A 25,577-nucleotide genomic window follows, 5' to 3' on the forward strand; every position below is an offset into this window, starting at 1 on the left:
GAGACCCCAGACGTCACTACCAATTCCTGAGGAGCTATTGCTTTTGCAGCTGCTGGCGTGTCCCCTCATCCAGTGAATCCTACCCAGCACCCACCTTTCAGCCTGGCCCAACCAGGTGCAGTGTCATTCCCACTTGAGGGCCCCTGCAATCATTGAATATTCCCAAGGAGAGACTGAAAGAGACCTCTCTCCCTAGCTTTGCTTTGCCAATAATATACACCATGTGTAGCATTCGAGGGGCTGCAAATGTCACTAAAGCCAAGTCCAAATACATTGATGGTCAGAACAAAGATGTTTTCCCTCATCCTCAATTTTTTCCCACTTTAATCTTTTTTTGTTTGTTTCATACACTTTACAAAAGCCTGACACTTTAATAACTACCCACTCGAAAATATTGCCAGTCTGGAGAATTGAATTTTCCATTTAGGCTTACAGCCCAGTAGCTACAATATTGATATCTGAGGTCCTCTCTGCCAATTTGTGTCTCAGTCCAGGTTAGCAGACTATGAGGAAAGAGGTCTGTTAGAACATCCACTGTTTTCCCCACCTAAGTATTTTGTTTTTAATGTTATTGGTAGGAAGCTGGTCATTTCAGCAATGCAATTGTGTGTGAGTAAACATAAAAGAAAAATACCAACAAATAATAGGATTGTTTACCTTTTTGCTTCTATACTATACTATATAAAGAAGGCTAGCCAGTCAATCCCAGATATGCAATTCTAGCCATGCCATTAGTATAGCCAAACTTGACGTACCAGGATCAACTTTGTTTCCTGGTGTAGCTCAGGGCTTTTCAGGCTCATGCCGACAGCCCTTAATCCAAGCAGCAACATGCAGTAGCAGGATCAATGGCCAAGCCCAGAGAGATTGATTTTGCAGCTTCTTCACTGATGTGGCAAAATTGATTTCTGAAAGATCGATCACTGGGGACTTTTCTACACTTGCTCCAACTTCAAGGGGGCATGGTAATCAGGGCCACAGGAAATTACTAATGAAGTGCTGCGGTGAATATTCAGCACTTCATTAGGCTAATTTCCCCCCATGCCAACTTTGAAGCGGCGAACTTCGAAGGGCTGGCATACATGTCGCCATGCCTGCGCTTCTTTGAAGTCCCTTTACTCCTCAAAATTTTGAATAAAGGGACTTTGAAGCAGCGCGGGCACTTCAAAGTGCCCGTGGCTACCGGCATGCCAGCTCTTTGAAGTTTGCCACTTTGAAGTTGCCACAGGAGAAAATTATCCTAATGCAGTGCTGCGTATTCACTGCAGCACTTCATTAGTAATCTCCCGTGGCCCTGATTACCATGCCCCCTTCGAAGTCGGGGGCAAGGGTAGACCCAGCCTGGGCGTTGACCACCCTCATAAGTGTACACATACCTTACAGTATGTTTCGGCTGGGACTGAGGCTAGTTGATCTCTTTCTTAAAATCTGGATTCAAAATATATCTAGACCACAAAACAAACAAACAATGTAACCATAGAATATGTCTACACAGCAGCATTATTTCAAAGTAAACTATTAATCACCTAATAAATCATTTTGTTAGTCTTTAAAGTGTTACATTACTGCAGTTTTGTTTTGGTAGAATACAGCCTACCACAGCTATCTGTTACTATTCTGGAAGAGATATTCTGGAACAGTTTATTTTGAAATAGAGCAACTACACACAAAATGAATCTTAAAATAGCACTCAGCCATTCTGAAATAGAGCATGCACACTCAATAAAGCCATTTCAAAATAGGCTGTATTCCCTGTCTACACAGCCCCTATTTCTGTTTGTTTCATACATATTACAAAAACTTGGCACTTTAATAACTACCTTCTCCATAATATTGCCAGTCTAGCCTATGCATTTTGATGTGTGATTTATTTCTGCTGTTCCTCATGGAAATCTCAATATCTATGACCATTAGGTAATTACTGAATGATCCCTCTAGCCCCCAGTTTCCTGTAGTGGTGAAAAAAAATCATTAACATTAGCCTGGCTAAATTAAGCCAGGTTTTCTCCATCCTGGGAGAGTGCTCGAGCCACTGGGTTAGAATGTATAAGGCAGGCCTGCTGGTGTGTGTGTATGAGGGGTGGGATAATTGCCCCAGGGCCTGGTGATTCAAAAGTCTCTGGGAATCTCAGCTGCTGCTAATGGTAATAATATCCATAGCTACCTAATAATAATAATATCTATACCTACCTATGCATTTTATCCCTTTTGTATACTATTGGGATTTTCCATAATAGTGGAATGCAGTTGAAGGCTGAGGCACTCGCTGTTTTCTAGTTAAGATAGTTAAGCAGAGGACTGCACATCCAGGCTCTGAGTTCTATTACGACACTGCACTGACTTGCTGTGTGACCAAACTTAAAATGGGTGTACCCCTCGCAGCCCCCAATTCTGGATAGCATTGGAGCATCTGTTTTATATGAAGCACATGATTGTAGCCCACTGATTTCAACATATGTTTGGAAGTTAAACTCGTCTTTAAGTGCTGTTTGAAATGGGGATACTTTCTTGAATCATGTCCATAGAGAGGTGTTGTGAGGCCTATTGAGGGGCATAGAAGACTTTGAGATCCTCATATTAAATTTTTCTGGGAGGAAGAAGAAGAAGAGGGAAAGAAGAATAGCTTTAAGGTACAGTAAACCTTCCATTTAATGGACTAATGGAGGGAAGGGGTGTTCATTAATGCTGAAAGTTCATTAAATCCAAATCTGCAGGACTGGTGGCACCTGGCACTACCTCTGAGATCTGGGAGGAACACAGCAGGTTCAGGAGAGAGAGCTTGGCACAGGACTTTTTGCCCTGTTTACAGAGCAGAGCATCTGGGCTCACCTGCCATGAGCCACTTGTCACTCACTCAAGGCTCGGCACTCCCATGGAAACTAAGTTTCGCTGGAGTGGGTGTGCCTGGCAGGGCTTCAGCTGGCAGGACACCCACCAGCTGTCCGGTCCAGGCACCCACCCTGCTGGGAGGATGTTCCAGCTGCAGTGGTGGCTCCAGGTGCTCCAGTAGTTCCTCCAACCTCTGGCTGCCACACACACACACACTGAAACTTCAGTTATGAACACTAGAGTTATGAAGTGAGGGGATGTCTACACAGCAGCTTAGTTTTGAAATAAGTTATTCCAGAAGTGTTATTCTGGAATAGTTTATTTCTACATAAAACCGCTCCACACACAAGTGCATTTCAAAATAGCACTTAGCTGTTTCAAAATACAGCATCTTCATACAATAGAGACTCTTTTGAAATAAAGCCATTGGACATACCATGGCTTATTTTGAAATAGGCTTTATTCACTGTCTACATGTTGATGAAATAGGTGCTATTCCTTGTGGAATGAGGATTACGTATTTTGACATAAGCCAACTGCTATTTTGAAATTATGTAGAAATCGTGGTTGTATTGTGTAGACACCCGCAGTTATTTCAAAATAAGGGCTGTTATTTTGAAAGAACTTTGCTGTGTAGACATACCCTTACTGATCAACCACAAACCTCATTTGGAACAGGAAGCAGGCCATCAAATGGAAGCAAAATCCCCCACCTCCAAAAATTCAAATATAGTACAGTATTGTGTCAAACATGAACAACTGACAAAATTCAGGAACATTTAAAAAAAAAAGGATCTGGCAGAGTAAGAAGATGGTTTCTCTGATTGTTTCATTTACATAATGATGGTTAGAAGTACTGTAGTAAAGTTTCAAAGCTGTATGAAGTTGATGTTCAGTTGTAAAATTTGGAAAAAAAAACTTTTATTCAGACTCAAGCACATTTCAGTTATGAACAAACTCCATTCCCGAGACATTTGGAAGTTTAAAGTTCTGCTGTATATAAACACACACATACATAGTTGATAGCACAGGGCCAAATTTTGTACTGATTTGCCATCCTAAACACTTCACTGAGGGTTGCTTGGGTGTAAGTCAAGGGCAGATTTAGCCTTTAAAGGTCAGTGCAGAAGCCGTGATAAATTACTTATTAGTTTAGCTACCTGTAGAGATAACATAATGGTGCTAAATGTAGATGACTTATTTAAGAATTCCTTTTAGGATGGCAGAAAGGTAGTATTATCCTGGTTGAAACTGCAGGCTCCAGATGGTGCAGTTGCTTGTATTTCTAGCTTATATAATTCTCTGAAGAGTGAAGCATTATTATTTATTTTCAGAAGTCAGGGATAATCTTTCTGTTCTTGTGGCAGAGCAAAGCAGTGCCACAAGCAAGTTCTGCTTTGTCATCCAAAAGGAGAGAAAATCAATAGTTTATTCCATTCCTCAGCACTGTATATTATTTATACCTCATAAGAACAGTTTTTGTTGGACATTTGTCAAATCTGAAGTGTTCCTTTGGTACTCGATCGATGGTGTTTGGGGCTCATCTTGCAGCTATGCCAGGGTCAGCCCTTAGGGCGCTCCAAACTGCTTTGCTTGCAAAGCAAATCTAGCTGATAGTGTTTTCCCTTTTCACCAATTTTTCTAACAAAAGTAGGGGAAAGGCAATTAACCTTTTGATGATACTTCAATCTAATTTTATGGTATTGAAGTAGGCTGCACAATATAGAAATAGAGAATCCTTAGAAATGTTGGGCTGGAAGGGATCTAACACACCTATCAAGCTCCCTACACTCCCCCTCCCTCCCCTTTGTCCCTCACCCCCGATACTGAGTTAGAAGCAAGAACCATTCCTGCCAGGTGTTTGTCTATCCTGTCCTTAGAAATATCCAATCACAGGAATTCTACAATCTTCCTTTGTAATCTATTCCCGGATTTAATTATCTTTAAGGTTTTTCTTGACCTCTAACCTAAATCTCTCTTGCTGCAGATTGAGATTTGTTATCCTACCTTCTGTGGACATAAAAAGAGCACACCATAGATTGTTCCAACAATAGAAATGAAATACAAGATTGACAATATCCCTGTGAAAATGATCCAGTTTGTCATGTCTAAATTTAGACTCTTAAAGCATGACCTGATTTTCAAAAGTGTGTTATATGTACCCAGCCACAGCCACTGATTTCAAAAGAAGCCAATGAGAAAAATCGGTCAATTTACTTAGCATCCAAACTGTGGATTTAGGACACTAACCTTAGGAATTTATTTTTTAGAAATCCTTTTTTTTTTTTAAAGTAAGACTATCTCTACTGGCTTACTCACTAAATTTTGTAATCAGATTTCAAAATGTCTTTCTCTCTTTCTCTTATGAAATGGCTGTTTCTCTTGTTTACTAAATTTTAAAGAATGAAAAGTTTGTTTTGCAAAATTACCAAGCACCACAGGAAGGATATTTGAATGTATGTTCTTTTTGTCACTTTTATACAGATCAAATGACATGGGAATAAGGTGAAGGAGCTTGCTGTAGGACACAGTGTACTTCAGAGTAGTCTGGGTTTGGTGGTGCACTCCATGTGGCATTTCCCTTATTAGCAGAAAATCCCGAGTTGAGCAACCCCTTTGCCATCTGAGGTGTACAAGGGGCTCAGTTAACAACAGGGAATCTGTCTCTTAGTATCTTTACATTCAGAGAAACATACATCTACACCAGAGAGTTTTGTTGACAGAGCCAAGGTTTTGTTGACAAAACTCGTGGAACATCTGCACAAAAAATGCATTGTTATGACAGACTGTCCACAAAACTTGGCACTTCCGCTGACAGTGTTCTGCCTCTCTGTGATGCGGAATAATGCCTTTGTCAACAGTTTCTGTTCACAAAAAAGCTGTGTAGATGCTCCAGGGGGCCCTCTGTCGAGAGATAGGGCTTCCAGATCACCAGGAAGCCTTGTTTGCTGAGCTTCCAGTTAGCCATTCTGTTGAGAGAGCAGCCACATGGTTCAGCCACACTCTGTTGACAGAGCAGATTGCTTTTTCAATCCGATTTTGTGTGCGGACGTGATCTGTTGACAGAAGTTTTGCCAGAAGATCTCTTCCAACTGTTACTTCTGTCGAAAGGTTGCTGTAGTGTAGATGTAACCATACGTTATACTGTAAAGTAGAGAAAGAATAAGTGCTACAGGTAGCCATGTAGAATAGTAACAGAGAGGTAGCCATGTTAGCCTGTATTGTAACAAAACAAACCATCAGTCCATGTAGCACATTAAAGACTAGCAAAATAATGTATTAGGTGATGAGCTTTTGTTGATCTGAAGAAGTGGGTCTGCCCCACGAAAGCTCATCATCTAATAAATTATTTTGTTAGTCTTTAAAGTACTACATGACTGCTCATTTGTTTAGATAGCCATGTAGTCACTTTGAAGACTGTACAATTATTCCTTATGCTATTTTTGTTGTATCTCCAATCCAGTTTTAACAATCTCAACTAATATTTCTACCAGTTCTCTAAGTTGTAATTTTCTTAAATTTAAATTGTTTTCTTTCATTCCAATGGAATAAACAAAGGCAATGACCCATCCAAAGCAATTATTTTCACACTAAGAAAAAAAAAGTTCCACTGAGTGTTCTGTGTATAAATACATTATGAAAACAAATTAACATAATCATCAAAAATTTTACTGTGCCTTTTAAATGACCTGGATTCAAGAAAAATAGCATGTACTGTAGATGTAAAAAAGCAAGTGTGTTTCTGGCTGATGGGTTAGGATGGAAGGGATGGGGAACAAAGCAAATCAACATCTCTCAAAATTGGTGACTAGCTTAATGAGTTAATCCTAACTCCCTATGGACTTTTGGGAGGCAAAGCTTGGACAATGAGATTCCCTATTGAAATGGAGAAGTATCTTTGTCCCAAAATACTATGAGCTCCCATTTAAATGAATAGACACCAAACTGGGCTCAGAAAGATGTTTGCTTCGGTATAGATATATCGCATGTCATATTGCTATATGTTATGAAATAGATGAACAGGATGAACACTTCCTAATGCCAAACATCATAAACCATTACGGAAAAAGAAATAGAAATTATTCTTGTAAATTACTGGGAGGTGATGTTATTCTTAAATAAACACTAGTGGATTCTTATGCACTTACATCTGAGACCAGATGGATAGGGACTACAGCCAATAGGGATGTCAAAACCCTTTTTATTTAATTAAGTTTAACCAGTTAATTGATTAAATTGGGGGACGGGTGGCTCTAGCCTTTTGTGGATGAGGGCTGCTTCAGCCAGGCTGGAGCACCCCTGCCTGCAGTGCTCCTGGGCCTGGCCCACCAGGAACACGGGCTGCTCTGGCTGGGCTAGAGTACCCTGTCCATGCAGGGCCTTGTGGGGCTGGAGCAATGCCCAGACCTCAGTGCGTGGGGCTGCTCCATCCCTTGTCAGTTAACCATAACCAGTAAGCCTCATCTGTTAAGGGTGAGGCCTACTGGTTAGCCAGTTAACTACTAACATCCCTGCTTCCCAACAGTAAATCTAACTGAAGTTACTTACAGGTACTATTGTAATCACACTGCCCTGGGCAGGAGGATGGAGAGTGCAATACGAAAATACCTGTAACAAAAGTAAGTGTAGGGTGGAGTGTGGGGACCTTAGGGCAGGGTGTGGAGATGTGTGAGGGGGTGCAAGGGTCATGGTTTGGGGTATGAGGAGGGATTCTGGGCAGGGGGCTAGAGGATGTGGGGGTGCAGGAATTGGAATTAGGGAGTTGTGGGTATTTGAGATTGATGACAGAGGGCTGAGGGTGTGGGTGCCACAAGGCAGAGAGATGGGGTGTGGGAAGTGGAAGTACAGGAATCAGGCCTGGGGATGAGTAGGGGCTGAGGGAAAGGGGCTGAGGGTGTTGGGGGGGCTCAGAGCCAGGGACTGAGGTGTGTGTAGGGTGAGAGTATGGAGCCAGGGGAGCACAGCTGTCGTTCTGAGAGGATGAGGGGGCTGCAGCCCCACATACTGGGATGCTGCTGCTATTCTTCCCCTTCCCTTAATGATCAGGGAGTGAGTGGAAAGTGCAGAATGTATGTAACTCCTCTGCCAGTTTCCTCAGCAGCCAAGGGGCAGAGGAATGCTTGCAAGCTGTGCACAGTTGTACTCACTTCCTGACATTGAAGGGAAGCAGAAGAAGATCAGCAGCATCCTAGGTACATGGGGCAGCAGCCCCCATGCCCTGCCAAAATGACACCCTGGGAGGTGGGATGGGGCAGTCCTGGATTGGTGTGCAGGTGGGAAGGCCTCCGGCCACCTCCTTTCACCTGCCAAGCTGCCTGCTACTTAACACGCAGCCTGCAGGACTGCACCAAGAGCTGTGCTACAAGCAGTCATGCCTCTTCCCCCAACCAAGCACTCCGGGCAACTGGTTCCTTCTTGCCGGGGCAGCACAACTGGGCACCCAGGCTTACTTTCACCTCTCACTGTACCTATAACCTTCACCTTCCTTCCTGCCATGTATGGATAGAGAAATTCATCTCTCCCGCTGTAATGTCCCACAGATTAGAGATCACATTTCCTCTACCCAGGAAAATTTAACTAATCCTATGAATTAGTCGGTGGGGTCCATCTGGGGAGGAAAATGCTCTGCTCTATCACTGAGAGTTGTGTCCTCTATGCCAAAGTCAGCCTAACCTTAGACAAGATTATAAAGGCCACAGCAGCCCCTAGAGACTGTTTTCTCTTCAAGGTCTGTCGTTTATTGGTCAGTGCCAAGCGGAGATTGACTTTATATTCTCATTTACTTGGTGGATTGGGGGCAGATGGGACAATAAACCCTCCCTTTTGGATTGTGGAAAATATTTCAAGATGACTGTCAGGAAAAGAGCTCTGCAACTCAGACCCTGTGTCACATTTTCTCTTCAAGATAGCTATAAATTAATCCATTAGTGAGCCCAACTGTATCCTGTATTATGCTCATTAGCAGGTATTCTCAGGTGACTATATATTTATAAAGTGTAAATCAAAGTGACTTTAAGACTAGCAACAATGCATACAGTGCAAGGACCATAAAGCACAGCTTTTTTTTTTCACATCAGCAACCAGCTATTTAGAAAGGTACATGTTACATCAAATATTAAAATGAATAACCTTCCTATCTTAGTAATATGTTAGACCTTCAGAACATTATGATTCAAAACAGAGCAGAAATCACAAGAATAAAGAGTCACATTGTTTAGTTGATGGCCCACTCTTGTGGATTGATGCATGGACACCAGCAGTATAATAGCAATTATATACATTTGTTGTTGATTTGAGTCCCTAAAGTGATTACTTTATTTGATGGTGAAGTACAGAAATATTTCTGTGGATGCCTCTGGATTTATACCAATGTCTCTTGGAGTCTAATTTGGTGGATTAAAAAACAATGATATAAACATTGAGGGTCTCCTTCATCAAATGCTGAGAAAGACTTAGGAATTCAAAGTTGGGCCTGAAACCTTTCCTTGATTTAGATCTCAGGATATGTCTAAGCCGCCAAGTTTTGTCACCAAAAACTGCCTTTTGACACCAAAGCAGTGAGGATGTAAACACTGTAATTCGCCTTTTGTCAGGAAAAATGCCCAGTGCTAGCATCCAGAAATGTCCACCCTTAAAGAGACTTCTCCCCTCTTCCCTTTTATTATTGACAAAGAGCCAATTTAGACTTTGCTGTTTGTTTTGTCCACAGAACTGTCTTCCACTAGTATCCCATAATGCCTACCCTGATTGTTCTGCTGAGAGTGTTGTTCCCTGATGTCCTGCAGGAATGTGCCTTTCCCCTTTCAAAGCACTGGGAGTATCTGGCAGCTGAGTACACTGCTCCCCTTCGAGCAAACAAAGAGCAAACCATTGGAATGCTCCTTTTCTGCCCTGCAGTAGGAACAGAACAGCTGGCAGACTGCTACTTTGACTCTCCTCAACATGGAAAGGTCACTGAGCTGTGGGAGAACTCAGGAGGTAATCCCACAACACTGCACTGTGGGATACACACCTGCAGTGCATTGCGTACACTGTTGATAATGGTGCCCCTAATGTAGCATTAATCTGTCCACAGAGCAAGCAAGTGTGAACACCCTCTGGTGATTTTTGTTTCGACTTTTGAGTGTCAACATAAGTTCCTTCAGCAAAATGTTGTAGAGAAGACATACCCTCAGGTGAGGTAAATATAAATATTTCAAATACTCATTTTTTTACACAGGTGTTCCTGTAATTTTTAGCCTGAAATATGTTTACATGCAATATTCTACAGATAAGGAACCCTTCCATGAACATCCTAATCTCACTGTGGATGTGTTGTCAAAGCAGTTTCCCACTCTGGCACATCAAGGCCAGAAGGTGTTAGTCTGCAGAAGTCTTTAAAATATCTTGCCACTAAAAGTTTATGTTAAAAACTTCCCAAGATCAACGACTGCCTGGCCTTGGATCGGTATTGTTGACACCACCCAAATACAAAAAAACCTTTTGAAAACCCAGAAAGGTTGGTTAGTTAGTTAAGGCCTGTTATGGCCTCTGGCATGTAGGGCAGCAATGAAGATCCTCCACTTGTGTCTTTGGCCATTTTCTCCAGTGTGTCCCAGTTGTAGTTCATTCTGTTCATGTCTGCCTCAGCAGTATGTCACCATGTTGTTTTGGGTCTTCCACATTTCCGTCATCCTTCAGGCATCCAATGAAGTGCTATCTTTACAATGGCATCTGCCTCCTTTCTCATCACTTGGCCTATCCATCTTTAATATCTTCTCATGATGATAATGGTCATGTCCTCCAGATGGCATTGCAGGAGCAGGTCGTGGTTGGAGATTGTCTTTGCCCAAAAGACACAAAGTGTCTTGTGAAGGCTAGCAGTGTGAAAGGACAAGAGCTTGGCAAGGTTGCACTCTGTCATCCACCAGCACTCTCAACCGTATGGCAGTGTGGATATGACACAGCTCTGCTACAGCTTAAGCTTGGTCTAAACACTTCTGTGTATATCTCCATACATTGTTTATGCTTCTGAGGACATTTCTGGCTTTGCTTAGTCTGCTGTGGATGTCATTCTTGGTGCCTCCATCATGACAGATGATACTGCTGAAGTACTTAAAGCTGTCTGTGCTGGGTAAGTCTGCATCATCTGTCTTGATTGGTGCTGGTGAGTCTATGTTGAGAGTCATAAGCCCTGTTTTTTTTTGTTTGTTTTTTTTTGCTAACTCTAAGTCCAGCCTGACATCCAAAGGTGCATAGGCATTGTGTCTTTTCTTGCATGTGTTGATGGGTGTGAGAAAGGAATGCAAGGTCATCTGCAAAGCCAAGGTCTTCCAATGTAGAAAAAGGTGTCCATCTGATACCCCTTGATTCATCTGCTGTTGTTCAATGCATCACTCACTTGATCACCATGTTAAAGAGTAGTCCAGACATGACACATCCCTGTCTGACCCCAGTCTTGACTTCGAAAAACAGATCGCAGTATCTCCTGCTGCATGTGAAGTTGGTGTGAATACTCTTGGTGAGCTGGACCACTTATAGAGGGATTCCATAGGCTCTCAGAATGCGCCAAAGGCTTTCTCTGTGTATGCTGTCAAAAGCCTTCTCAAAGTCAACAAAGTTTATGTACAACTGACTCTGACACTCTATGCTCTCCTTTGTGATGTTTTTTGGTGAAAATCTGGTCCATACATCCCCTTCCCCTGTGAAATCTGGTTTGTTCATTCCTCAGAGACAAGTCGACAGCATCTGAGATCTGCTGGAATATGACCTTGGCTAGGATCTTGCTAGGTATGGATAGAAGGGTGATCTTGTGCCAGTTGTTGCAGTCACTGAGTGCTCCTCTCTTGGGAATCTTGACCATGGTTCCTTTGGTCCAGTCCTTGGGTATCTGTTGTCCTTTCCAAATTGCTGTAAACAGTGGTTGGAGAATGGTAGCTGCAAGTTCTGGGTCTGCTTTAAACAACCCTGTGTTCAGGTTGTCAAGTCCTGGAGCTTTGCCATTTTTCAGGTATTTGATGGCTGCGCTGATTTCTTCTTTCTCTGGTGGATCAATATTCATATCAAGGTCCTCCTCAGCTTCCTGGATGTCCACTTCTTCTAAAGGTGGTGGTCTATTCAGAACATCTCTGAAATGTTCTGTATAGCATGCTTCTTGCTTTTGTCAATAACTGCCCTTGTTTGTCCTTGATGGGGGCACTTGTCCTGCCATGATACTTGCCACAAACATGCTTGGTGACTCTGTACACATTTCTTTGCTTTCCTTGATTAGCTGCATCTTCAGCATTTGTTGCAAGGTCCTCCATGAAAGCTTGTTTGTCTACCCTCACTAGCTTCTTCACTTTTCAGTTTGCCTCTCTGTAATTCTGGCTGATTTAGCATCTACCAGTCACTTCTTAATGTCCTATGTCTCTTCAATGGCTTTCCATGTATCGGCCTTTATACACTTCTTCCTCTTTTTCCTATCCTTGAAACTCATACAAGCCTCACTGCTCTTTTTGTAGACTGTTGAAATCTGTTCCCATACCATATTGATTGTATCTGTGATACTGGTAGGAACGTTGTCCCTTAAATCTTGTGAAGCTTGGAATCTATTCCTCAGTTGGATGGTGAAGGCAGTCTTCATGGTGACATCGCATAGATTTCAACATTGAAGTGTCTTTATATGGGTACCTTAATTCCTGTTCTTCACAGCTTCAGGTTCACAAGTACCATCACTAGGTGTTGATCATTACCAATATCCCTCCTCTCCTCACTTTCACATCTTGCAAGCAGCATATCCATGTACTGTTGATCATCAGATGGTCAATCTGGTTCTTATCTCTGCCATTTGGTGAACACCAAGTCAGGTTGTGAATGTCGTGGTGTGGGAAGAGAGTCCCTCCTATGGTCAGATTGTTGATGGAACAAAACCTAACAAGTCTCTGACCCTTGTCATTCATGGTGCCACATCCGTGTCTGTCCATGGCCCTGTCATGGTGTGTGTTGTCCTTTCCCACTTTGGCATTCAGATAACCCATTATGATAGTAAGTTCATGGTGTGATGTAGACTCCATTTCTGCCTGAAGCTGCTCGTGAAAGGTGCCTTTAATTTCCTCACCACTGTCATTGGTTGGGGCATAAACCTGGATCAGGATGATGATCACTTTTCTTCCTTTCAGTCTGACCCTCATTAGTCTGCTGTTGACAGAGTTTCCACTCTAGCAAGCATTTCTCCATCCCCTTCTTCAGGATGATGGCCACTCCCTCATGATGCTGGTCATCGTCTCTTCTGGAGTAGAGCACTGCTTCTCCTGCAGAAATCATCAGTCTCCCTGATCCTGTCCATTTACTCTCAGTAACAGCAAGGACTTACATAAGAACGGCCATAGTGGATCAGACCAAAGGTCCATCTAGCTCAGTATCCTGTCTGTTGACAGTAGCCAATGCCAGGTGCCCCAGAGGAGGTGAACCAAAGACAATGATCAAGCTATTTGTCTCCTGCCATCCATCTCCCACCTTCGACAAAAGGCTAGGCACCATACCTTACCCCTTGCTAATAGCCATCTATGGACCTAACGTCCAAACATTTATCGAACTCTTTTTTAAACTCTGTTAGAATCCTGGCCTTGTAAGTTGTATTGTCTCATTTTGGTGACTATTTGTGCTAGCTTGCCAGTGTCATACATAGTTTGTACTTTCCAGAATCCAGTTCTTGTCTTTGTCTTGGTGTCCATCATCATGGCAGTAGCTTCCTCAAGGCTTTCACTAGTGTTGGTCATATCGGTCCCCATAGAAGACTTAGGAAACCGACCACACAAAGTTGTAAGAAAAAATTTTTTTGTTGCTGTTTCCATAACATAGTCTTTTTCTAGGTCTGGGTTGTTAGCTCTGATCTGAACCCCCAACCTGGAGTACCAGTGGATCACACTTAGTCTGATCTCTACCCTTTGACCTGTCCGGCATGGGTGGCCCTACCAGAAGCACTAGGTTCCAGCTGACATAACTCTAGGGGTCATTGAGAAATGTGAGCCCCCCAACCACAACAAGGTAGTTAAAGGTGCACTTCGGAATTTCTTCCTGTGAGATACTCTCAAGTTCCTTTAATCCTCCCTCCGGAGACAGCTTGCAAACTTTAATTTCTCTTAGTAGTTTGGCTGTGCAGTCATCGGCACATGAACACAGAACAACCCAACTTCTGGGACACAGGAATCAGATCATGGTCATAAAAGGGTGACTTTATTAACAACAGAAAAAGAGGACACTCTTGGTGAAACATTCCTTGGTTGCTAGGTGTTACAGAACAACTTTAAAAAACAAAATAATTAAAAACAAGGGAATTACTTCCTGGGGTTCCAGTCTGGAAAGTTACAGTGTAAGGGGGTAGGTACATGAGTTCAGCACAGAAAAGTCCAACAAACCCATAAATCAAGAAAATAATCTAATCATGTCTGACTAAATGTTCCATATTCTACTCATATATCTGTAGTTTCAAGACTTAGGCTGTGTCTACACGTGCACGCTACTTCGAAGTAGCGGCACTAACTTCGAAATAGCACCCGTCGTGGATACACGCGTCGGGCGCTATTTCGAAGTTAACTTCGACGTTAGGCGGCGAGACGTCGAAGTCGCTAACCTCATGAGGGGATCGGAATAGCGCCCTACTTCGACGTTCAACGTCGAAGTAGGGACCGTGTAGACAATCCGCGTCCCACAACGTCGAAATTGTGGGGTCCTCCATGGCAGCCATCAGCTGGGGGGTTGAGAGACGCTGTCTCTCCAGCCCGTGCGGGGCTCTATGGTCACCATGGGCAGCAGCCTTTAGCCCAGGGCTTCTGGCTGCTGCTGCTGCAGCGGGGGATTCATGCTGCATGCACAGGGTCTGCAACTCGTTGTCGGCTCTGTGGATCTTGTGCTGTTTAGTGCAAGTGTGTCTGGGAGGGGCCCTTTAAGGGAACGGCTGGCTGTTGAGTCCGCCCTGTGACCCTGTCTGCAGCTGTGCCTGGCACCCTTATTTCGATGTGTGCTACTGTGGCGTGTAGATGTTCCCTCACAGCGCCTATTTTGATGTGGTGCTGCGCAACGTCGATGTTGAACATCGACGTTGCCAGCCCTGGAGGACGTGTAGACGTTATTCATCGAAATAGCCTATTTCGATGTCGCCACATCGAAATAGGCTACTTCGATGTAGGCTTCACGTGTAGACGTAGCCTTAGTCCTTTGCTAGGCATGGATGCCACTGGATTCTCCAGCCTGAGAATGCATGAGTGGAACAAACTATGTGTTCAGTCACACGTGTTGAAGTCACTAGTGTTTCACAGGTATAAACAAGAACAGGAATTTAGCCCTGTATATCAAATGTAGAGTCTGATGAATACCCAAAATTCCTGATGACTGTAGTAATTTCGCCCTTTGCAAGCATCAGGTGAAATTTTGCTTTTGTTTACAACCATGCTGCATCACTGACTTGTATCAAGCCTTAATAAACTACAAAAGCTGTGTTTTCTGGCCCTGTACCAACTAGAATACCCTATAAACCAGAGGGATCTAAAAAAGTATTCAAGTGAATGCAGAGTATAATGATAAAATTCAGTGTTGATAAACATAAGAACCATTATTTCTTGTCTAAACTGCTCATAAACGTTTCTGGGAGCTACAGCCAGTGTAACCACCCAGGTAGAAGACCTCAACATTCTTTGGTAAAATGTGCATCTGGGAGACCTAAAGCGATGAAATCTCTATGAAAAATCCCCTAACAGCTGTGTTCCCATGTGACTCAGCTTCTCTGTTTGCTAGAAGTTAGAAAACACACTATATGGAGTTTAATTTAGTAGTCAGTGTTTGTCCCTGAGCTTCTCAAAAGAGTTTCTTGTCCTTTCGTCTGTCTATTACAGACAAAGCCAGCCTGGGAAACAACTATTTTATCTTTTCTTTTCTGGTGTTGGCAACTTTAGTTCTTTTTCTCTAAAGTGTAAAAATGCTATAGTGTGCACAGTGGGAATGATTGGTTTATTGAATGGCTGCTAACATTCTTGAATTCATACCCACCAAGCATATTATTTAATAGTCTCAAAACCACAAATTGCACTTTCTAGGAAATTCCACTGCTGCTGGCGATATATTAATATAAAGGAAAATAAGTCCTTAAAGATAGTTATTGGGAGGGGGGGTGATTTTGTTTAAAGTCAAATTACTGTGAAATGGACTTAGAGGAAAGAAGTGTGTTTGTGTGTGTGAATGGGGGAGTGGGGACATGTATGGTTATAGTCAGACTAATATAAATCGTAGCCTAAGTTGTCTTAGTTCCTTGTGAAGATTTATGATGGACAAGAAAACCCTTTATGGCCCAGTAGTCAGGAGATTCTGATGCTGTTTACTAATTCAGGAGTGAGTGGCTGCTGCTGCTTCCAAAGGGGTTAGTAAAATGGGGCTCCATTAAATCAATTAATCCAGAAATGTAAGCATAGTGATTATTTTAGAGTATTTAAGAAATAGCTTTGAAAAAATTATCATAAATACTAAAAAATATCTCTGTAGGAGATATAAATGTTTCTGCATTTCACACTGAAAATAAAAAATGGAACACCTGATTTATAGACAGAAAAAAATACAAATAAAAATTGGTGCATTGCAGAAGCATTTGAGCATTAAATCCATAATGTCTTGCAGTGTCCTAGGCCAATTCAAAATGTGTAGACCATAGGCCTGTATCAGCTATCATGCATGTCAATTCTTACATCAGTAACAGGGAGACAGAGCTGTGTTAGTCTGTATTCTATCAAAACAAAACAAAACAAAAAAAGTCATGTAGCACTTTAAAGACTAACAAAATAATTTATTAGGTAATTAGCTTTCATGGGACAGACCCACTTCTTCAGATACATAGTCTTACCACAGCAGACTCACTGTATAAAGCACAGAGGTCCAAAAATTGATATCAAGGCTGAAAAAATCAGAAAAAATGTTATCAAGGTTGGTAAATCAGATAGAAGAGCAGAAAGAGGGGGTGAAGGGTGGGGAAGTGAAGTGTTCCGTCAAAAGTCAAAGTATGTGAAAGAGTCCTTAAAATGGGTCAGGTAATTGCTCTCCGTTTTCAAACCAAGTGTTAATGTGTCGAATTAGAATATGAATGTTAATTCCAAACATTCTCTCTGTAGATGGTTGTTAAAGTCTCCTTTTCCAAAACACAAACTCTCAGGTCTGTAACAGAATGGCCCACTCTGTTAAAATGCTGGCTGGCAGTTTCGTTTATCTGGAGATTTCTGATGTTTTCTCTATGTCCATTCCATGAATTCCTTCCCAGCCTCCCGTTAGAAAAGCACAAAGCCCTCAGCCAGTCCTAACTCAGGCTAATGTTTGCCTCCACTAGGGGAAGCAGGGTAAATGCTGGGTTTACTTGTTGCACGTAATGAACAGGCACCCCCACCCAGTGCTTGTACCTGTATATTTTTTGGACCTCACATTCCTGAGGAGGTGAATCAATACTGCAAACTGCCTGACATACAGTTCTTTGCAGCAGTCTCTGACCTTATTGTGTCCCTGCTATGCCATAAGGCAGAGCCATCCTTCTACAATAAGCCCGGACAAACCCTTCCTCCACTTAATTGTGGTGCAGTCATTCTCTGTGCCTAATTTATCCATTTGCGAATAGGAGTAACAATGATTTTCAAGAGGCCATCAAGTGATATCAAAGTAATCATCCTACAAAAGTGACTTGTATCCTATGCCTACTTCTTGGGGGTGAGGTTGGGGAGGGAAAAGGGTTTACTCAAATATATATGTGTGGCGCGAAAAGAAAATAATATGTGCCTTAAGTTAGCAAGAGGTTTTTAGTTAATTTGTTCTTTGGGATATTTGTTTTCAATACCCAGGTACCTTCTTCTAATTTTCGGAGAAGTAGAAATAAAATTAACATTTGGCAGTTATGATATTGGCCTGTGAAGATTTATTTCAGATAGACTGCTTTTCATCAAAATTTATTGAAAAAAGCTTGTCAGCAATACATAATGCCAGTAGCTGATGATGCTTTCCAGGCAATATGGGATATATAAAATATCATTTGCTACCATTTCTCTGCCTCTTTTCCCCATACTTCAGCCACACAAATAAAAGTTAGTCCTCCAAACCAATCCTCCATTTTAAAGAGTCGTAAATAGTAGTCTCTTACTAATATATAGAGAACTTTCATCTTAGAAAAAGTCTCTTCTTTTGCATGGAAGGGTGGATACATCACCCATATCAGCAGGCTCTTGACGGAGACTGCAGATTGCTGATGAAACACAGTTTTTTTTTTTAAATGCAATATGTTTGACCCAGTTGGGGAAAGAGAATTTTTTATCAGCTGTTCTGCATAGACTTCAAGACAATATGTCTTGATCTTTCTTTATAACTGGATATTCTTAGTCCCTGGGAGACCAGACTAGAGCGTTTGATCTTCACCATAGTTTTTTAAAGGCAACAGATGATGGCTTTTTAAATATCTTGATTTAAATTACAGTGTTTAAGGAAGAATATAAAATAAATATTGTGTGCAAATAAAATATTCAAACTGCATATGTGCATATGTAATGTCACCTAATTAAAACTGAAAATTATTTTCAGTAACTAATTTTATTTCTATGAATATGCTATGTGCTGAGATTACTATTCACTCTTGAAGTTTATGATCTCATATTCCTTCACACCTTTACTGCTTTGCAAATAATGTACCACATTTATATATGTGAATGTGAATATATAGCATTATAAAATATAAGATGTTTATGTGCATGTACCTATATATTTCATACAAATAATGAAAGAAAAAAATGTTGGGAATTATCTGCATAAACCATCTGTGGATTTAGCAATTCTCAGTAAGGCATCTATCCCAGACCTATTCTGATAAGACTGTATACCATATGACACTATCTAATATTCATTCTTTGTAAAATGTATGTTGCACATTTTGCATAACCATTCGTGTTCACTCTAGCAGATACTGTAAAGACGAAGTGATTGTAAATGAATTCAGCAAACTGAAGTGTCATGAATGAATCCATGTAAATGGTTAAACTTGGAAGGGAGGGATGGGTAGCGGGCAGCTAGGTGTGCCAATGGGGAGAAAGAGAGGTTCCTTTTGAAATGGAACAATTGCAGGCTGAGGGGTCTCTTTCAGTGTAGCTGATGCAGAGGGAGAAAGACCAGGATTATTCATCTTAAACAGGATGCATAAATCCAGTGAATGTCCTGGCCACCTGTAACCAACACATAGATATGCAAGCAGGAAGGAAACGTTTAGTTAGACACGATCAGGTTATTTTTATTTTGGATTTGGTATGGGATTTTCTTAGTCTGGTTGATGATTTTTCCCCCGTACTTTGTAACCTTTAAAATGTATCCCAGGGTAGTGATTCTCTGTACTCCAACTGGAATGTTTTGGGTTGTTTTATTATATCTAGCAACTAAGTATGCGTATTGACTTTCTTCATATTTTTTTCATCTTTTGTTTTGTGAATAAATTACTTTTTTTAAATTGATGATTTACTTTCTGTGTCCTAGAGGAGTGTCTGTGCAAATGCCTGCCTAAAGCAAAAGGTCAGGTATCGGATTACACCTATTTTCTTCTCTTTGTTTCCAGGTTATCTCCTAATGAATAGGGAAAGCTTGGGGTTACCCCACAGGCAGATATGCAAGTGTGTCTTCCTGGATTTTATGGGTGGCTTTTTCAGTTGGTGGTAGCAGCAATATCTCCCAGGGGCAGGGAATCTGTGATCTTGGGCTGTTTGTTTATTTGTTTTTACAAGCAGAGCCTATAAAGAAAAGGCATTGTTAAGATCTTTGCAGGCCCCACTTTCTGCACCCAGCGTATCAGAGGGGGATCAGCCTTGCTATGGAGTATGACACATTTTCCCTGAATGGGTGTAACAAAACTAGAATTGTGTTGGATGATTGGGTCCTTGGTTTCTCAGTAGGCACCATGTGATTTCAGATCTCATTCAAAGAGACAGAATCTAGCATCACTGTAACAGAAACATGGCTGAACTTGCTGGTTTTGCATGTTGGAAAAAAACTGCTTGACTTCATTGTGTATAAACACTTCCATATCGGATTGGATTGTTAATCATGCTCAATGCCTCCTTGTTCTGGTCATATGTATTTTTAATTAAATGAGAAAGTTCAATACATTCTGAAACTTTTAAAAGGTCTTGTCAAGTGTCTTACTAAACATATTTGAGAGAGATTTAAAAGCTCACAGAATACCTGGTATTGGTATTCGTGATGTTCTGTACATTGCTGCATAGTGTAGCAAGGAAACACAGTGCTCAGTTAACTGGATTAAAGGCCAAGGCCACAACTTCTACTGGAGTACAGTAACTTTTATTGCAGTGCTATCAAACAGAAGCACTCTGTGCAGTACAGAGGAGTCAGATTCTGAGCACATGCAGCATGTGCGCTGGATCCTTGAAGATGTAATCTCCACGCACAGCTCCCAAGCCATATATATCTAAGTCCTCGGCCTGGAGCAAGTTTCAGCGTGATTCATGGGATTGTGAATGCAGTTATTTTTATTTCCATTTTTCCTACAAATGGTACTTGCTAAATTATGAACCTTGGCAAATACCCAATGGATCCCTCTTTATCCTGGTCATTTACATATAAAATGAAAGGAAGCGGATAGCAGTTAAAATGCCTTCTTTTCACATCTCCAGGAGAAGGATGGTGGATGACTTTCCAGCTGCCTGTGTTATCTCTGTGCATATTTATAACAGAGTATTGTCCAGGGGCTGACAATTCTTTTTTCCATCAAATTGTCTTTTTGGTGTAAATCTGATTTTTCAACTAAATGGATTTTTTTTTAATTTAAAGTGTGTGCTTTCTGCAGAAAATGGCTAGTTTTCATAAAAATAAAGCAACCAAAAAAAAAAAAAATGAAATCCCCCCCCAAAACAGTGGCTAGCTGTCCAGCACAGCAAAGCCATGTGTCTGTTGCTGCTAACTGTTGCTGCTACACTGCTGTTTATTCTCACACTGAGTAGGTGACAGCTAACACAAAGATGTGTACACAGGCAGGGGAATCACACTTCTGGCTCACAGTGTAGATATTCTCAAAGTATATGCCTACAGTGCAATCACTGGGTGTATCTCCAGGAGACATACCTGAACTATCTTTAGTCTCAGGTACCCAATTAGTGAATGTCACAGGTAGCTACCTTGGATTCTGGGTGAGCTTGTACAGCCTGCATTGAAGATTGCATTATCATGACTTTACTGCTACCAGTACCTGAGCTAGCTAGATTAAAGCTAGTTCAGTTGAGCCAACGTGAGCTGCAGTCATACACAATACTTTGGTCTACACGATTGCAGCATAGATATACCTCATATTTAAAAAAAAAGCGTGTGTACATATGAAGGAGACAACCACACCTCTATTGTGGTGGTTAGAAACTTAGGGTGGGAATTTCAAGAATGTATGAGAGAACTAGGCAAGGAAACCTAGGGGATTTTTGCTCTTTGTGTCTTTGAAGATCCCATCCTGCATCCTTAAAAATAAGTGTCCTTTTTCTGCATCTGTACTGCACACAGAAAAATGTGTCTCTGCTCCCATTGGGGGGCCCAAGGATGTTAGCATAATATAAACATGTAATGATGATAAACTCTGACATTTTCCTATTTTTGTTCTTCTTTTCCATGCTTTCTTTGCTATAGCAGACCACTTAGGAATTGAATTCATGGGTAAGTTTTCACTTTTCATTTTACTACTGTTGATTCTTGGGGCTCAGTCCTTGGTCCACTGAAGCCTGCAGAGAGGCTGCCAATGTCTTCAGTGGGCTTTGGAATGGTCACTTATGGCCAGATTTTAAAAATATTTATGTGCATAGAAGGATTTTGCTCTCGTAATACACATTGATTCACTAAGAATGCTAGGCTCCTAGATACATTTTAAAAATCCTCCTAATACTGATTGCAGACCCGGCGTAGGGCAAGGCCTACAAGGTGGTTGCCTTGGGCCCTCTTGATCCAGTTGATTATAGCATCCAGTGCCAGGGCCCCACTCTCAGAGTGCGAACTTGGACCCCACCCACCAGCTGGGCCCCACTGGGCCAGCTCTAACTGCTTGAAATCAAAGTGTATTAAACAGTGAGGTGCTTTTGAAAATCCAAGTAGGCACCTGAATCCCTTTAAAAATCTGGCCATCCATGCTTACATATTGCAACATGAGTTAGATTCGTTTGTTAAATTTTGGACTATCTTATGATCTCAGCATCATGGAAAGGTTGGACTTTCGCACTTGCCATATATTATTTCTGTACATTATAGCACAACTTAGTATGAAAAATATTTTGCTATATAGTGGTAATTGAGATGTTAATACTGTATATAAGATGTTAGGCATTGGAAAAGTAGTAACCTACCTGGCTTTCTCAAAAATTACTTTACATATTGAAACACTTTGAAGCTTAATTTTTTAATAGAAACAATATTGTAATAAATCAGTAAAATTCAGCAGGGGCTGAAATAGGATATTCATATTTCAGGAATAAAGCTTCAAAAGAAGTAACAACTGAGTTGTTCAGTGTATTTTAGGACAAAGCCTTTTATTTAAAGTAGCAGAAAATATTGAAGTATGGAAATCACTACATGCAGGATTAGAAATATCATAGAATAAAACAGAAGTACATCTGTTTTACTCGAATGCTTAGACTGTAAAGAGTTTCACCAATATGCTGGACTGATGAGTTTACCCAGTCAAAATCTTACCTGACAACTGCTGCTCAGCTGGTAGTGCACACAATTTTAAGTAGCTCGGGCTAATCCGTTAGCTACGTCTACACTAGAAGCATCCATCTATGGAAGTTACTGTTGGAAGAGATGTTCTGACAAAACTGACAACAGATCGAGTCTACACATAAAAGGAGGTTGAGCTTTTGACTTGCTCTGTTGACAAAAGGGGCCCCGACGTCTCTGCATGGCTTTTTTGTTGACAGTTTCTGTTGACAAAACACATTTTGTGTGTAGATGCTCCGCGACCCCAGTTTTGTCAACAAAACTCTGTAGTGTAGATGAAGCCAAAACATGTAGAAGCCATTTTGCTTCAACCAGTAAATCAGGTTGCTAACATTTATAATGCAAATTTTAGACAGAACTCCTTAACTCAGCTGTCATTTGTTGAGTTTAGGCACCATGTCCTGAATTTGTTTTTACAAATATTAATGTTAAAAGTGACATGAAACAAAATATTATTTGACATAATCACAAGGGAGCCTTATTTAAAACACATGCACTCACTGCAAAAACCCAGCCCTACTAGAAAAACAAAAAGCAGTCAAGTAGCACTTTAAAGGCTAGCAAAATAGTTTATTCGGTGAGCTTTCGTGGGACAGACCCACTTCTTCAGACCATAGTCAGACCAGTCCAGGTATGGTCTGAAGAAGTGGGTCTGTCCCACGAAAGCTCACTGAATAAACTATTTTGCTAGCCTTTAAAGTGCTACTTGACTGCTTTTTGTTTTGATAGTGTATAGACTAGCACGGCTTGCTTCCTCTTTTACTATCCAGCCCTATTAGGCGTAAACATAGGATTTGAAGTTTGGAAGGGCTTTAAGATGAAATTTGGCCACAGCTTTAGCTTTGTTATATAATTTTCCCATGATTTGGAACATATATCAAGACACATCCCTTCTACTGAAAAGCAGAAATGTATTGAAACAATGACAGAAGGTAAGTTTTTTAAAAGAATTGCTTTATATTTTTTTACATCTACATGTCAGTAACTGATGAAGTCCCTACTGATAAATTGGCAAAGGAAGGCCCCAGATCATCTCAGGTGAGCAGCCCTGCTCACGTGTCACTCTCACCTGAAGAAATATTTGCAGAATCAGGCCACATAAGGGAAAATAAACTCTTCTCAGTTGTTTTCAAGACTGAGACTTAAGCCAAAATATCTATGAATGCAATCATGTTAAAGAAAAGCACAATCCCTTGCACTCATCTCCAGTCCAACTCTTCTCTTTGCATGTGAGTTCAGGCTTCTTTAACACTGGGGAACAGGACAAGGAGCAAGCAGGTGATCTGCAAGAAGCAAAACATGAACCACCTTGCCACACAGGCAGGACACCTAGGTTGAGCAAAGCCCAGTTATGGGTGTTTCCATCGTAAGGTCTTTCCACGGAGCTAAGCTATTCTCACTGGTGGTAGATGAGAGAACAAAGGACATAAAAATAGTCTCAAGTTCCAGTTGGGAGCATTAGTTTCTATATTAGGAAAAGCTATTTTTCTAACAGGATGGTAAAGTACTGGGATGGATGGCTTTGGGAGATGGTGGTATCTCCATTCTGACAAATTTTTTAAGGCCTTGCTTGAAAAGCCCTGTCTAGCGTGATTTAGTTGGGGTCATTCCTGCTTTGAGCCGAGGGTTGAACTCAAGAACATCCTGAGATCTCTTCCAATCCTAATTGTCTATGATTCTATCATACGCAGGAAGGGCTGCTAAAGAGGAAAAGCATCTGACAAAAGCGGTGAAAGACTCAGCTGTTAATACTGATTATTTTGGGTATATTTGCTCTTGTTTTAGAACTTATGCTTGAAAATAAAGCCGGCCCTTGTGTATTAAACTGAAGCAAGGTTGGAATATTTATTCTGTCTTCCCAACTGATGAGTTTGCCCACTGGTTTACATAACCTTGGAAAAGGCCCTAACTCTGTCTGAATTATCCAAATGTTATGTGTCTAGGTTGGAAATGTCTTGAGAGACACTTTCTGTAAGCCTTAATGGGGTTTCAGTAAGTGTAGAACCAGAATCTTCATAGTGCATGCAAGAATAGTAAAACATATTTTAGAACGTTTTTTCCACATTTTTATTGTTCTTTATTTTGGAAGTATAAACACTTTTACAACTCTTTACCATAAGCATATAGAAACAGTGTTAACAATTATTAAAATGGACGTTCTTATTTGTTTGCAGAGAAATTATTTGGTGATACAGTTATCAAGTGTAAAACATTGACAGTCAATCAAAGCTTTTTGTGTTTAACTTTAAAAACAACAAGAAGTCCTGTGGCATCTTATAGACTAACAGATATTTTGGTGCATAAGCTTTCATGGGCAAAGACCAATGATAAATTGGCAAAGCTTATGGACAGGGACTTGTTGTTTTTGAAAATGCAGACTAACTCGGCTACCGGTCTGATATTTCTGTTTAACTTTATTGCTGAAAGAAGTCAATGTAATTGGTGGCATTGGTTCCATTAGTAAAGTTGAACACTTGCATAAGTTTTGCAGCATTCAGCTTTCACTGCAATTAATCCAAGATGATTATTTCTGGGTATTCTTTGTACTGTAATGAGAGTAAAGGCATGTTAGTGACCTACTTCTTTTATCTTCGACTCATTAGAAAGACTCACTTCTGAAGTTTCTTTGAATTTAAGAGGAAACAACAGTAACTAAGAGTGAGCATCTATTTTCACTGCTATAGCAAAACTCTAACACATGGCATTTTCACTGCAATCTAAAAAAAATTGGTGAGCTGTTAAAGACGGGAAAAGGTGTGATTTTTGCTTTATTTATACCATTTCATGAGCATTTAACTGAGTAAAATGAAAAAAAAAATACAATGATGCCACATAAAGGACAATGTGTGAAATTTCTCACTGTGTTACAATTTTGAGAATGATTTCATACTTTTGCCACAAATTTGTCATAAAATGAAATGTGGGACTTGTATACAAAATAAATACAGGTTGAATCTCTGTAGTCTGGCACCCTTGGGACCTGACAGTGCCAAACCAGAGAATTTGCTCAACTATGGGGGGAA

At 41.0% G+C, this 25,577-nt stretch overlaps 1 protein-coding gene and 1 long non-coding RNA gene across 12 annotated transcripts in view; one reads left to right on the plus strand and one right to left on the minus strand.

Moving 5' to 3' along the window:
• NRG3 (neuregulin 3) overlaps positions 1-25,577 on the plus strand; it is a 1,029,780-nt gene that overhangs the window by 896,235 nt on the left and 107,968 nt on the right. For all 11 annotated transcript variants that reach the window (XM_075000092.1, XM_075000093.1, XM_075000083.1 and 8 more), the window contains one exon: positions 21,475-21,501. In XM_075000092.1, the coding sequence (XP_074856193.1) occupies positions 21,475-21,501 (27 nt within the window). The remainder of the gene's footprint in view (positions 1-21,474; positions 21,502-25,577) is intronic.
• The window catches only part of LOC142015938 (uncharacterized), a 62,115-nt gene continuing 61,257 nt past the window's right edge, over positions 24,720-25,577 (minus strand). Inside the window, exon 6 of the long non-coding RNA XR_012646246.1 lies at positions 24,720-25,100. This is a non-coding gene — a long non-coding RNA (uncharacterized LOC142015938). The remainder of the gene's footprint in view (positions 25,101-25,577) is intronic.

The sequence above is a fragment of the Carettochelys insculpta genome, chromosome 7 (assembly GCF_033958435.1).
Source record: "Carettochelys insculpta isolate YL-2023 chromosome 7, ASM3395843v1, whole genome shotgun sequence".
Taxonomy (NCBI): Eukaryota; Metazoa; Chordata; order Testudines; family Carettochelyidae; genus Carettochelys; species Carettochelys insculpta.